General features: G+C 41.6%; 1 protein-coding gene across 1 annotated transcript; it reads right to left on the reverse strand.

Moving 5' to 3' along the window:
• Positions 1–519: 519 nt before the first annotated feature.
• Positions 520–15,534, reverse strand: LOC115151034 (protein ILRUN). The gene is made up of 5 exons (XM_029694951.1): positions 14,948–15,534; positions 13,540–13,694; positions 13,101–13,298; positions 12,464–12,771; positions 520–933 (listed from the first exon to the last, which is right to left on the reverse strand). The coding sequence occupies exons 1-5, from the start codon at positions 15,190–15,192 to the stop codon at positions 898–900; spliced, it is 942 nt and encodes a 313-aa protein (XP_029550811.1). The 5' UTR covers positions 15,193–15,534; the 3' UTR covers positions 520–897.
• Between the last annotated feature and the right edge of the window lie 345 nt (positions 15,535–15,879).

Below are 15,879 nucleotides of genomic sequence, written 5' to 3' on the forward strand. Positions count from 1 at the left end.
TGCGTACTCTTCTTTGTATAGATGAACGTGGTACCTTCAGGCGTTTGGAAATTGCTCCCAAGGATGAACCAGGTCTTGGCTGATTTCTTTTGATTTTTCAATGATGTCCAGCAAAGAGGCACTGAGTTTGAAGGTAGGCCTTGAAATACATCCAGAGATACACCTCCAATTGACTCAAATTATGTCAATTAGCAATCAGAAACTTCTAAAGCCATGACATCATTTTCTGGAATTTTCCAAGCTGTTTAAACGCAGTCAACTTTGTGTATGTAAACTTCTGACCCACTGGAATTGTGATACAGTGAATTGTAAGTGAAATAATCTTTCAGTAAACCATTTTTGGAATAATGACTTGTGTCATGCAAAGTAGATGTCCTAACTGACTTGCCAAAACTATAGTTAGTTAACAAGAAATTTGTGGAGTGGTTGAAAAACGAGTTTTAATGACTCCAACCAACGTGTATGTAAACTTCCGACTTCAACTGTACAATTGCTCAACAGGCAAAATAGCTTGATGGGTTTTTTTCAGTCACTCACACATGTCATTTGCTCAAGCTAAACTCATCCAGCAGTCCTTACTCACTGAGGTTTGTTGACAGCTAAAAATAAGAAAGAAAACTAAAAACAGCTGTGTAGTAGTATGATTTCTTTTTTAGGATTTATAGCACTCATTATGTAGCATTTACACATGCAGATCTCAGGAGGGTGCTGATGATGTTGGTAGGGGGTTATTCGCTGGGGTAGGTGCGTCCTTGTTCTCTCTGTAGCTTGTGTTTTGGTGGATTGGGGCAAGGAAGAGGGTTGTTTGGAGTCTGTATGAAATATGTCACTCCCCTCTCCGGTGCCCCTGCCTCAACATACCCAGGTCAGTTCAGCACCGCCTGGATCTCCATCTTTCTAACTCTGGCCAAACGGATAGGGGCCATGAATACCCTGGGGAGAGACACAGAACACAGTCAAATGCATGGTATGAGATCAGTAAAGGGAAATGCTAAGAACGTGGTAGATAGAAATGCATTGTGTAGAACAAATATGAGATTGCCTGTCGCTTAGAATAGGGAATCGTATAAGCGCCGTTCATTACATTTCGATCAGAAAATTCTCTTACACTGGGGCATTGAGACAACAGTACTGCTACACTGGACGTGTAACTTTTTCCCGGCATGAGCAGAGCGTGGGCCGCTCCATCCCGTTGTTCTCGGGTGGGAGCGGAGTGTGGCAATCTTGAAATTAGAACCAGTGCACAAGTCTACGCTGAACGGCGCATGCCTCTTGCGGAGTCGGCGTGCTTACGCCCAGGTTTTCATTGAATTTCATAGGAGTTTCTCAAAGTTTGCAAAAGTTACGTGTCCGGTGTCGCAGGCCAGTAAGGTAGCAGCACCCTCCTGAACAGGGCAGGCCCTTACATAAAGCACATCTGTATCCCTCAGAAAGATAAGTTCAGCAGTACCGTAGTCCATTATTGAGTCAATAAACACTGTGAATGAGCAACAGAGGCATGGGTTTCTAAACAGTCAGGTGTACCCAGCCAGGAGTGGCAGTACATTTACAGTCTGGAATAAAAAAAGGCTAGCTATAAAACAGAAGTATGAAGTGATTTAGAGCAGGCACGGACACACACATATCCAAGCATCTCTGAGGGCTATATGGTGGCAAACTGACGAGAGTTATCATATATACAGGTAAATCCATAAAAACAATAAAATAACTTGCGATATTGTAACCACGAACTGACATATAGGGCTGGTTTTCCAGATACTGATTATGACTACAAGAAGAACCTCCGTTGAGAATGCTTTAGTCCAAGACTTTAAAAAAAAGGTCCAATGCAGCCGTGTTTATCTCAATATCAAATCATTTCTCGGTAACAATTAAGTACTATGGATGAATATTTTCCCCAAAAATGTATTTCAATACCAAGAATAATTCACATTTATACCGAGAGCGTAACAAGTGTGCGCTGAGAGTCGGCAAGCAAGTTCAGGGAGTGAGTGTTTTTATAAATAAAAGAAACAATGAACACGAAACACAAACAACGCACCGACATGAAAACAGAGTCAATAACACCCGAGGAAGGAACCAAGGGGAGTGAGAGATACAGGGAAGATAATCAAGGAGGTGATGGAGTTCAGGTGAGTGTCATGAGGCGCAGGTGCGCGAGACGATGGTGACAGGTGAGCGGGATAATCAGCAGCCTGATGACCTAGAGGCCGGAGAGGGAGTATACGTGACAGAGAGTCCCAGGAAATACCACAGAAATCTTTAAAAAATAATAAAAAAAAAAAATAAGATATGGTTACTATGCCAGGGTTCTCCCAAAATATATAAAGATTTCACCGAAAGTAAAACTGATATTTAGTAATGATACAGTAACTTTGATCGCCAGTGACATTGTTGTGAATTGCGAAAGAGGGCGTTCATAAACCCCGAATAGGCTATAGCGTTGTCGAATCATACAAACTTTGTAACGGCGGTCAAACAAAAGTCAAAATGATCAAAGTTGACAGAATATCTCCTATTTGGCAAAAATCGATATTATTATTATAATACAAATCAGCTCATGAATAACAGGGAGACGAAGAGAGGTAATTGTTTAAATATCAAGGTATTTTAACAGGCACCAACTCTGCTTAAAAAAATAAATAACTAAAATCGACCTAAGCGCTCATATGGGCAGCAATGAGAGAGCGCAGAGAAGCAGGATAAATGTTACAGCGGTATTTTGACATGCATAGGCGAGACGTGCTTTAATAATGCAACCTATGGATTACAGAATAAAGTTAGGAATTTTAATGCGAGACAGGAGTCAGGATTTTGGGTTTCACTGGGATTGGCACAATAGGAAAATAGCCTAGGCTCCATATAAAAAATAAAAAGACTACAACGTAGTCAATATATAAATATACACTGGATTTAGGCTACATTATTGTACACTAAATGTTTCTGATCAGTGATGGCTCTTTTTTTTTTTTTGCTCATCCACCACATGTCCTGCCAGAGATCAAATAACCAAACAAATAGAGATTCAGTGACACAAAATCACATTGATTGATTATCAGACAAGTCAAAGGCTTTTGGTTGGAAGTAGGACAGGCTACTACACAAGCGAAGATCAAGCAGACTTGTTCAAAATGTTATCAGCTAATATACAGTGGCAAGAAAAAGTATGTGAACCCTTTGGAATTACCTGGATTTCTGTTTAAATTGGTCATCAAATTCGATCTGATCTTTATCTAAGTCACAACAATTAGACAAACATAGTGTGCATAAAGTAATAACACACAAATTAATGAATTTCTCATTGTCTATATTGAATACATCATTTAAAAATTCACAGTGTAGGTTGGAAAACGTATGTGAACCCCTAGGCTAAAGACTTCTCCAAAAGCTAATTGGAGTCAGGAGTCAGCTAACCTGGAGTCCAATCAATGAGATGAGATTGGAGATGTTGGTTAGAGCTGCCTTGCCCTATAAGTAAGAAAGAAAGAAAGAAAGAAAGAAAGAAAGAAAGAAAGAAAGAAAGAAAAAAAGAAAGAAAGAAAGAAAGAAAGAAAGAAAGAAAGAAAGAAAGAAAGAAAGAAAGAAAGAAAGAAAGAAAGAAAGAAAGAAAGAAAGAAAGAAAGAAAGAAAGAAAGAAAGAAAGAAAGAAAGAAAGAAAGAAAGAAAGAAAGAAAGAAAGAAAGAAAGAAAGAAAGAAAGAAAGAAAGAAAGAAAGAAAGAAAGAAAGAAAGAAGAAAGAAAGAAAGAAAGAAAGAAAGAAAGAAAGAAAGAAAGAAAGAAAGAAAGAAAGAAAGAAAGAAAGAAAGAAAGAAAGAAAGAAAGAAAGAAAGAAAGAAAGAAAGAAAGAAAGAAAGAAAGAAAGAAAGAAAGAAAGAAAGAAAGAAAGAAAGAAAGAAAGAAAGAAAGAAAGAAAGAAAGAAAGAAAGAAAGAAAGAAAGAAAGAAAGAAAGAAAGAAAGAAAGAAAGAAAGAAAGAAAGAAAGAAAGAAAGAAAGAAAGAAAGAAAGAAAGAAAGAAAGAAAGAAAGAAAGAAAGAAAGAAAGAAAGAAAGAAAGAAAGAAAGAAAGAAAGAGAAAGAAAGAAAGAAAGAAAGAAAGAAAGAAAGAAAGAAAGAAAGAAAGAAAGAAAGAAAGAAAGAAAGAAAGAAAGAAAGAAAGAAAGAAAGAAAGAAAGAAAGATAGAAAGATAGAAAGATAGAAAGATAGAAAGATAGAAAGATAGAAAGATAGAAAGATATCTATCTATCTATCTTTTTATTTTTTGGGGAGTTTGCTATTCACAAGCATTGCCTGATGTGAACCATGCATCGAACAAAAGAGATCTCAGAAGACCTAAGAATTGTTGACTTGCATAAAGCTGGAAAGGATTACAAAAGTATCTCTTAAAGCCTTGATGTTCATCATTCCACAAATTGTCTAGAAATGGAGAAAGTTCAGCACTATTGCTACTCTCCCTAGGAGTGGCCGTCCTGCAAAGATGACTGCAAGAGCACAGCGCAGAATGCTCAATGAGGTTAAGAAGAATCCTAGAGTGTCAGCTAAAGACTTACAGACATCTCTGGAACATGCTAACATCTCTGTTGACGAGTCTACGACATGGAAAACACTAAACAAGAATGGTGTTCATGGGAGGACAGCACAGAAGAAGCCACTGCTGTCCAAAAAAAACATTGCTGCACGTCTGAAGTTTGCAAAAGTGCACCTGGATGTTCCACAGCGCTACTGGCAAAATATTCTGTGGACAGATGACACTACAATTGAGTTGTTTGGAAGGCACACACACACACACACAAACACTGTGTGGAGACAAAAAAAAAGGAGAAAAAAAGGCACAGCACACCAACATCAAAACCTCATCCCAACTGTAAAGTATGGTGGAGTGAGCATCATGGTTTGGAGCTGCTTTGCTGCCTCAGGGCCTGGACAGCTTGCTAATCGTCAACGGAAAAATCTATTCAAGTTTATCAAGACATTTTGCAGGAGAACGTTAGGCTGTCTGTCTGCCAATTGAAGCTCAACAGAAGTTGGGTGACGCAACAGGACAACGACCCAAAACACAGAAGTAAAATCAACAACAGAATGGCTTCAAAAGAATAAAATAGGCCTTCTGGAGTGGCCCAGTCCTGACCTCAACCCAATTGAGATGCTGTGGCATGAGCTCAAGAGAGCAGCTCACACCAGACAACCCAAGAATATTGCTGAACTGAAACAGTTTCGTAAAGAGGAATGTTGTGACTTGTGCAGGTCTGATCCGCAACTACAGAAAACATTTGGTTGAGGTTATTGCTGCCAAAGGAGGATCAACCCGTTATTGAATGCAAGGGTTCACATACTCTATCCACCCTGCACTGTGAATGTTTACGCGGTGTTTTCAATAAAGAAACGTATAATTGTTTGCGTGTTATTAGTTTAAGCAGACTGTTTGTCTATTATTGTGACCTAGATGAAGATCAGAACATTTTATGACCAACTTATGCAGAAATCCAGGTATTTCCAAAGGGTTCACATACTTTTTCCTTGCCACTGTATGAGCAAACAAGAATAAAATATGATCATTAGTACTTAACTAATATTTCCCCAGCCTAAATTGTTACCAAATATCCAAACAGAGATTCAGTGAAAAATCTATCTAGATAAGTCCCCCACGCTTATCAAATCAGCACTTTCCCAATCAAAACATTGCTAAAATTATAATCTAGGTGACCACACACACACACACACACACACACACACACACACACACACACACACACACACACACACACACGATTGCTTTAAATTAGTATAACGGTTGGATACAACTTTAGGAGTTTCAGTATAAGCAAGAATTTGATACATGCCTTCAATTGCACTAGTCTACTTTATTCCAATATTTTCATCATTCAGTTGCTCATATCTAAGGTGAGTTTTCCTTTCTCTGTGCTTTTTCTAGGCCCAATGGCCGTTTCCTCACTCCATTGCCGGCCGCCTCCACCGTGTTGTTCTCAACACTAGTTTAAATCAATATAGCCTACTGTTTACTAGATGTCTGGCTTTTTCTTTTTTTTTTTCGTACTCATTTAATTTCTGTGATGGCCGAACAGGCCTGGGCTCGGGCTTCTGCTCACCGGGCTTGGATCAGAATCAAATTATCAGTTCTAATTAGAACTCTAAACTGCATTTGGGTCTTGTGTGCAGTCCGGCAGTTTCAATTATGCATGTGCTTTGAATTTATGGCGACTTTGTGTGAAGTAAATCCGCTAGGCTAAAGGCTTCCATGTGACAACCTGTTTAGATAATGTGCCACTACATTTTTTGCCAATCTGCTGCGGCGCATGTTGTGTATTTTGTGGAATTGCATTAGTGCCACATTGGGGGGGAAATGTTGTAATTTCCCAGGTCTTGTCATCATTTAAAAAAATAATAATAATTCAGGAAATGTGAAGAGTGGTTATGAGATCCAGGTTACTGGTGTTAATACCTATTAAGTACACACACACACACACATAACCATTCAAAAGTTGGGTCACTTAGAAATGTCCTTGTTTTTTAAAGAAAAGCGCATTTTTTGTCCATCAAAATAACATCAACTTGAAATACAGTATAGAAATACAGTATAGACATTGTTAAAGTTGTAGATATTCCATAAAAATAAAAAGAAATCAACTGTTTCCAGCTACAATAGTCATTTACATGGGCCTCTGTACACCTATTATCAGCAACCACCACTCCTGTGTTCCAATGGCATGTTGTGTTTAAAAAGGCTAATTGATCATTAGAAAACCCTTTTGCAATTATGTTAGCACAGCTGAAAACTGTTGTCCTGATTAAAGAAGCAATAAAACGGGCCTTCTTTAGACTAGTTGAGTATCTAGAGAATCAGCATTTGTGGGTTCGATAACAGGCTCAAAATGGCCAGAAACAAAGAACTTTCTTCTGAAACTCGTCAGTCCATTCTTGTTCTGATAAATGAAGGCTATTCAATGCGAGAAGTTGACAAGAAACTGAAGATCTTGTACAACGCTGTGTACTACCTCCTTCACAGAACGCAACCTGGCTCTAACCAGAATAGAAAGAGGCGTGGGAGGCCCCGGTGCACAACTGAGCAACAGGACAAGTACATTAGAGTGTCTAGTTTGAGAAACAGACGCCTCACAAGTCCTCAACTGGCAGCTTCATTAAATAGTACCCGCAAAACACCAGTCTCAACGTCAACAGTAAAGAGGCGGCTCCGGTACGCTGGCCTTCTAGGCAGAGTTGCAAAGAAAAAGCCATATCTCAGACTGGCCAATAAAATAAAAAATTAAGATGGGCAAAAGAACACAGACACTGGACAGAGGAACTCTGCCCAGAAGGCCAGCATCCCGGAGTCACCTCTTCACTGTTGACGTTGAGACTGGTGTTTCACGGGTACTACACTCAGCAAAAAAAGAAACGTCCCTTTTTCAGGACCCTGTCTTTCAAAGATAATTCTTAAAAATCCAAATAACTAAACAGATCTTCATTGTAAAAGGGTATAAACACTGTTTCCCATGCTTATTCAATAAACAATTCATGAACATGCACCTGTGGAACGGACGTTAAGACACTAACAGCTTACAGACGGTAGGCAACTAAGGACACTAAAAAGAGGCCTTTCTACTGACTCTGAAAAACACCAAAAGAAAGATGCCCTGGGTCCCTGCTCATCTGAATGAACGTGCCTTAGGCATGCTACAAGGAGGCATGAGAACTGCAGATGTGGCCAGGGCAATAAATAGCAATGTCTGTACTGTGAGACGCCTAAGACAGCACAACAGGGAGACAGGACAGACAGCTGATCATCCTCGCAGTGGCAGACCACGTGTAACAACACCTGCACAGGATCGGTACATCCGAACATCACACCTGCGGAACAGGTACAGGATGGCAACAACAACTACCCGAGTTACACCAGGAACGCACAATCCCTCCATCAGTGCTCAGACTGTCCGCAATAGGCTGAGAGAGGCTGGACTGAGGGCTTGTAGGCCTGTTGTAAGGCAGGTCCTCACCAGACATCACCAGCAACAACGTCGCCTACGGGCACAAACCCACCGTCGCTGGACCAGACAGGACTGGCAAAAAGGGCTCTTCACTGACGAGTTGCGGTTTTGTCTCACCAGGGGTGACGGTCGGATTCGCGTTTATCGTCGATGGAATGAGCATTACACCGAGGCCTGTACTCTGGAGCTGGATGGATTTGGAGGTGGAGGGACCGTCATGGTCTGGGGCGGTGTGTCACAGCATCATCGGACTGAGCTTGTTATTGCATGCAGGTAATCAACACTGTGCGTTACAGGGAAGACATCCTCCTCCCTCATGTGGTACCCTTCCTGCAGGCTCATCCTGACATGACCCTCCAGTATGACAATGCCACCAGCCATACCGCTCGTTCTGTGCATGATTTCCTGCAAGACAGAAATGTCAGTGTTCTGCCATGGCCAGTGAAGAGCCCGGATCTCAAATCCCATTCAGCACGTCTGGGACTGTTGGATTAGAGGGTGAGAGCTAGGGCCATTCCCCCTAGAAATGTCTGGGAACTTGCAGGTGCCTTGGTGGAAGAGTGGGGTAACATCTCACAGCAAGAACTGGCAAATCTGGTGCAGTCCATGAGGAGATGCACTGCAGTACTTAATGCAGCTGGTGGCCACACCAGATACTGACTGTTACTTTTGATTTTGACCCCCTTTGTTCAGGGACACATTACTCAATATCTGTTAGTCACATGTCTGTGGAACTTCTTCAGTTCATGTCTCAGTTGTTGAATCTTGTTATGTTCATACAAATATTTACGCATGTTAAGTTTGTTGAAAATAAACGCAGTTGACAGTGAGAGGACATTTCTTTTTTTGCTGAGTTTATTTAATGAGGCTGCCAGTTGAGGACTTGTAAGGCGTCTGTTTCTCAAACTAGACACTAATGTACTTGTCCTCTTGCTCAGTTGTCCTCTTTCTATTCTGGTTAGAGACAGCTTTCTCTGTTCTGTGAAGGGAGTAGTACACAGCGTTGTACGAGATCTTCAGTTTCTTGGCAATTTCTCGCATGGAATAGCCTTCATTTCTCAGAACAAGAACAGACTGATGAGTTTCAGAAGTCCCTTGTTTCTGGCCATTTTGAGCCTGTAATCAAACCCACAAATGCTGATGCTCCAGATACTTAACTAGTCTAAAGGACAGTTTTATTGCTTCTTTAAAATCAGCATAACAGTTTTCAGTTGTGCTAACATAATTGCAAAAGGGTTTTCTAATGATCAATTAGACTTAAAATTATAAACTTTGATTACCGTAATTTCCGGACTATTAAGCGCACCTGAATATAAGCCGCACCCACTGAATTTAAAAATAAATATTATTTTGAACATAAATAAGCCGCACATGTCTATAAGCCGCAGGTGCCGACCGGTACATTGAAACAAATGAACTTTATACAGGCTTTAACGAAACACGGCTTGTAACAAAAAATACAAAATTAGCAGTAAACAGTAGCCTACCAAGAAAGTCATTGCTCACCATCTTCCTTCTCCTGTGCACTGAAACCATCTCCTTCAGTGTCGGAGTTGAATAGCCTCAGAATTGCTTCATCCGATATTGGATCGTTTTCATTGTCGCTCTCGTCACTTTCATCCGGAGGCAAATCCCCCGCTGAGCCCTCTTCAACACGCAGCAGTCCAGCCTTTCGAAACCCGTTGATGATAGTGGATTTTTTGACAATGCTCCACGCTGTCAGGACCCACTGGCAGAATTGACCATAAGTTGCTCTTCGCATGCGGCCCGTTTTAGTGAAGGATTTCTCCCCACTTGTCATCCAAGCCTCCCGCTGAACACAGAGCGCCACCTTAAATGCACGATTTACACTGATGTCGAGTGACTGCAAATACTTTGTTGTGCCCCCAGGAATCAGGGTGACAAAATGACTACCGTAATCAGAATGATGGGAAGTTTGAGAGCGCTCAATTTAATCTAAACAGTAAACAAAAAGAGTTGTTTGACCTTAACCCGTTCGGCAATTTCATTGGTCTAAAGAACGCTTCATGCCGCCAAAAAACTGAGCACGTCACAGAATGTGGTTTTTTTTTTTAAGTGAAAGCGGGAAAAATCCATATATTAGCCGCGTCATTGTTTAAGCCGCGACGTTCAAAGCCTGGGAAAAAAGTTGCGGCTTATAGTTCGGAATTTACGGTACCTAAAACATGCCATTGGAACACAGGAGTGATGGTTGCTGATAATGGGCCTCTGTACATATTCTATACATATTATTATATTTTTTTTAATTTTAAGTCATTTCCAGCTACAATAGTCATTTCCAACATTAACAATGTCTACACTATTTCTGATCAAGTTGATGTTATTTTAATGGGGGAAAAAAATGAAAAAAAGTGTGCTTTTCTTTCAAAAACAAGCACATTTCTAAGTGACCCAAAACTTTTGAACGGTAGTGTATATACACACACACACACAAAAGTATGTTGACACCCCTTCAAATTAGTGGATTAGAATATTTCAGCCACACCCGTTGCTGATGGGTGTATAATAAAAAAATAAATTGAGCACACAGCCATGCAATCTCTAAAGACAAACATTGGCAGAAGAATGGAGATCAGTGACTTTCAACGCGGCACTGTCATAGGTTGCCACCTTTCCAACAATAGTATGTCCTGAGTTACAACACTCACTACCGAGTTCCAAACTGCCTCTGGAAGCAACACCAGCACAATAACTGTTTGTCAGGAGCTTCGTGAAATGGGTTTCCATGGCCGAGCAGCCGCACACAAGCCTAAGATCACCATGCGCAATGCCAAGCTTTGGCTGGAGTGGTGTAAAGCGCTCCCCCATTGGACTCTAGAGCAATAGAAATGCGTTCTCTAGAGTGATGAATCACGTTTCACCATCTGGAAGGCCGACGGACTAATCTGAGTTTGGCAGATTTGGCCCTTTCCTGTTTCAGCATGACAATGCCTCCATACACAAAGCGAGGTCCATACAGAAATAGTTTGTTGAGATCAGTGTGGAAGAAACTGACTGGCCTGCACAAAGCCCTGCCCTCAACCCCATCAAACACCTTTGGGATGAATTGGAACGCCGACTGCGAGCCAGGCCTTATCGCCCAACATCAGTGCCTGACCTCACCAATGCCCTTGTGCTGAATGGAAGCAAGTCCCCGCAAAAATGTTCCAACATCTAGTGGAAAGCCTTCTCAGAAGAGTGGAGGCTGATATAGCAGCAAAGGGGGACCAACTCCATTTTAATGTACATTATTTTTTTTTATGATATGTTCGCTGAGCAGGTGTCCACATACTTTTGTTAATGTAGTGTACCTTACCGTGATTGTTTTTAATAGCAGAGAAGCATAAATATTGCGCCCCCCCCATGCACTTACCACAAATACCTTGTTTGCTAAGTTAGCGGTATTGTAAATTCCTCTCAGTTACTCTTCTGATGTATCGTCATTAGCACAGTATACATTATCTACATTTTTGCTCCAAGACGCCGGCAATTTGAAAAAACTGAATTTGATTGTGCCGATTTATTCGTGCACTGAATCATGTCGTGCGCTGTAGTTTCAAAACTCTGTGGATAGTGCTAAAAAATAATTTTTCTGAATTCTGACATCTTTATGCACCTTTGCCATTAAAATGGTCAAAAAGAAACAGAATAGCTTCATAGCAAAGGGCAATTTCTCAAGCAAGAATTTTGCTAGGACTGTCTGGGAGTGCTCTGAAGAGGGAAACTGAAAATTAGTTGCGCTCTAGCCAACATCTCGCAGATACAGTGCGGGTATAGACTACATAATGAGATTATTATGGACAAAAGAGTGAAATGATTTGTATTTGTCAAACGGCAGCCAAGCGTCGATCGCCGTGTCACCAGGTGAAGACCCTCGATAATTATTGGAAAGGAGCATCAAGCTCATCACCGTGCACTTTCACCACCCTGTGAAGTTCATCATAACTTACTTCATCTGTAGCCTAATAACTTCAGTTTCATACACATGCTATGTTAGGTTGTTAAATACTGTACCCCTGAAAACCAGAAACATCCACTTTCAGCCAACGGGCGGTAGCCTAATAAACTGCATGCTTTCCCGAACAATCAGTCTGCTACAATTCAGAGCAGCGCTCGATTGTGTTTTCCACACTACCAAACACACATTCTGTATCTGTACAGTAGTTGCAACACATTGAAAATCGGCAAACTTCCCTACCACTGTACTTTTGTGACAAAAACACTATATTGAATTAGAGGTTTCAAAGTCAGCCATGAAGAGAGATGTTTTTATCCACATCCAAACATGGCACTGAAAACAAAAATATATAAAAACCTTTATATAAAATATAAATATATACAAATATTGTAATATCTACTCACTTCTCACACAAGAGGCCCGATGTTTAAGCAGAAAACAATAAGGAGTGGACGTCACCTTGTTTCGAGTCAAGCCAAACTTGGTTCATCAATTCATACATACCTGACTGTAAGTCACTACTGATAGATTGCTTTGGAGCCCATTTGATGCTCTATTTACAGCATTGTGAGACAGTCCGTTTTGATCTTGCTGGATGGCGTCCTGCGTGCCCTCCCAGGCTCCTCCAGGGTCTTTCAAGTTGTTGTGGTCTCCGGCGTTGTGTTTGCTCTTCTGTGGGGAGGCGAAGGGGTTGAAGTCTCCCTCCACGTTGCGGTGCGGCTGCGTGTTGAACTCTGTCTCAAAGGAGGACAGCTGCTGTGTCACGCCCAAAAGGCCCCCCACCTCTACACTGAGGATCACCCAGATCACGTCTGTGTGGACAGAGAGAGTGACACACACCAGGCGTTAGGGGTGACGTGTTCTGTCCAGGAGACAGAGTGCTGTGAGTTAAATACCCCAATGCTCAGTAAATCAAGGATAAAAAGTCCAGTTGACCAATTTCAAGACTTTGATTGACCACTTAAAAATCTTGAAAAAGGACTTCACAGCTAAACGGTTGCACACAAATGTATAAAAGGTTTAAAAGAAGAAAAAAAACACTGCAGAGGTTAACGTGTCTGGATAATTTCTGGAATGAATTACACCCTTACGGAAAAAAATGGGTCCACAAAACAGTGCATCTGCGCTGTTTGGGACCTACCTCCGTAAAACAGTCCTGTGGCTGTGCACATCCTCCATTGGCCCTGGTACATGCCAGGTGACGCAGGGCTGTGCATCTGCACACTGACGTCTGAGATCTCCTGGGGGTCTAGACAGCGCACCATCACCATGTTGATGTGGCCAAACTGGTCCCCTCCGATGTACTTCAGACATACCCCGGGTGGCCAGGACTCTGCACCTGTGAAACACACAGACAGACAAAGATATTTGATACACATTTTTAAGACAGAAAGCTCCCTTTCCAACCATGCAGTCAGTTACTCATACCTTACCTGCACCACACACACACACACACACACACACACACGTTTACAGGCCAGTGGTATCCTGGTCTTACATTGCAGTGAAGGTTTTTCTTCTTTTGTGACTGAATCATACGTATGGTGATATGAACTGGATGAATAAAAGGTAACCCCCACCTGTGTTCTGTATCCTCCAGGTCTTTGTGAACGGTGTGTCGGGGGGAACAGACTCTCCCTCACCAATCGTCACATCCTCCAAAAAGGACATGGATGGTGTGTTGGTGCTGGGACTCTCAACGTCATAATATGCACCGATGGCTGCCTGTAGATTCCTGTTTTAATGGCAAAAGACATTGAGGAGAGTGGGTGAGTCAATGCCATGTTTAAATGAGCAAGTATTCAACATGATCTAGTTCCTGAAACTACTTCACAACAACCATTTAAAAAATATATCATTTTTAAATAACTATCTGGCTGATAATGATTTTCCCTGGCAAAAATATGAGTCAAGGTAATTTCAGGGTTGTTTTATTCTGTTCAGTGATAAAGTCGTGATCACTAGCCTACCTTAGCTCACTACCAATCAAATTACGTCATCATATCACAAACACTTGCTAGCTAGGTGTTCAAAAATGTACTCCTAGAGCTTGCACATGGTTGTTTAGCTGGACCATAAAAAAATACACAAGTTAAATGCGACAGCAAGTTTAACAGTTAAAATCGATTTTTCCCAGTTGGAGCTCATTTTTTCACAAGTTCCCAGTTGTCTTAAACGCAATGACGTCAGAGAGTTCAGAGTTCCCAGTTGTTTTGAACACACAAAAAAATCGATTTTAACTGCCATCTAACTCGGAATACCAACTCAGGAACTCGGGCCTCTTTCTAGAGTTCTGACTTTCTGACCTGAAGAGCACTGACGTCATGACTTGACCTCGTATTTTTCAGAGTTCCCAGTTGTCTCGAGTAGGATTCTGTGTTTACACATGCAAGTGATTGCTTTTGACAATAACGCTGTATCTGCCTTCCCAATGAAAACTCGTTTTGAAATAAATTCCAATACACACAAAATGGACAAGATATGTTGTATGCACCATGCTGCCTTGTTGACAACATGACCGAGCAGCCTATATTACTGTTTCATTTGAGAAAGGCGCTCCTCCCCTCACCGCTTTTGCCCGTTCACGTCGCGGTCCATAGAACGGTGCCCCACAGCATAATCGAATCCGCCCAATATATCTAGCGTTAGCTACAGTTTCACATAACTAACGTAGCTATTGCCGCGTTCATATACTAATCGAAACTAGGAAACTCGGAAAAGTCTGACTTGTTAACTGCTTAGTTATACATGTGTAGCGTTCATCGAATCAGCCAATCAGAAATTTCCGAGTTCCAACTAGCACATGAACACGGCATAATTCCCAGCAATGTCATAGCCAAATGCAAAGTATCGGCACAAGTTAGATATAGCTATAACTACATGAGAGAGACACACAACCACAATAAATGACAGCTAGCTCGCGTATTTGGCACTAGTCAAAATTTAGCTAGCTACTACCCAAGTTAGGCCCCACATCCACGAACTCACCAGTTGGTCATGTCAAGGAAGAAGGCGCATCCTGCCGGGTTGAGTTGGAACCCCAGCAGTCTTTGGAACTCTGAGATGAGGACATCCTTGTCAGTGGTGCCCATACAGTTGAATTTCTGCATGAGCTCCGGGTCCAGGTCTATGTCCATGCCCTCCATCGGCAGGTCTACCGTGGCAGCGACGGCGGGGTCTCCTAATTTAAACCGAGGCCTTGTCCAGTCATAACAACCACTCCAACAATACATTTAATACGCATGGCGGGGGGCAACGTTTGACGTCGGTGCAATTTAACGTCACCTTGCGTCGCGGTGTGTGGGCCAAGGTGTGGACACAGAGTTTCTAAACCCAGAGACGCAAAAGCGCAAGCGTTCGAAGCAGACTAAGTAGACCAGGCCGGGGTTTGGGGATGGAGAAGTAAATGAAAGAAGTGAAAAAATATTCCTTATTTGTTCATTTTCTAAAGGCAAAACATAGATTCGAGACAATGTCTTAAGTAGTTTAACGTGTTATTACTCGAAATACGTCAAAAAACACTATATCGAAAGCGGTGCCTTTTGAGTTAACGGCCTGCACATGCGCAGTTCGTCGCGAGACCACCGTTATACCGATGACGTTTTTTTGCGCATGCGTTTAGCTAGCCAACGTCGCCATGACATCGCCTTCAAGCGTGATCGGGGATTTCTATTGGAGAAGTGTTTTAGCACAGATAGAACAACGAGACAGATATTTCACCAGATGTATAAAATGTGAAGCATCCGCTTGGCGTTTCCACTCACTACCAAATATGGCCGGCAGTGGGAGAAGATGGAAGGAGATGGATTTTGGCTGAAATTCAGCAAATTTTCTAATCGATGAAACATTGGATCGCAATACAGTTTTCTGTTCCCCAAGCTAGAATCTGTTATGAACAAAGTGGACTACGTTTTGTAGAC

Source organism: Salmo trutta, chromosome 16, assembly GCF_901001165.1.
Source record: "Salmo trutta chromosome 16, fSalTru1.1, whole genome shotgun sequence".
Taxonomy (NCBI): Eukaryota; Metazoa; Chordata; class Actinopteri; order Salmoniformes; family Salmonidae; genus Salmo; species Salmo trutta.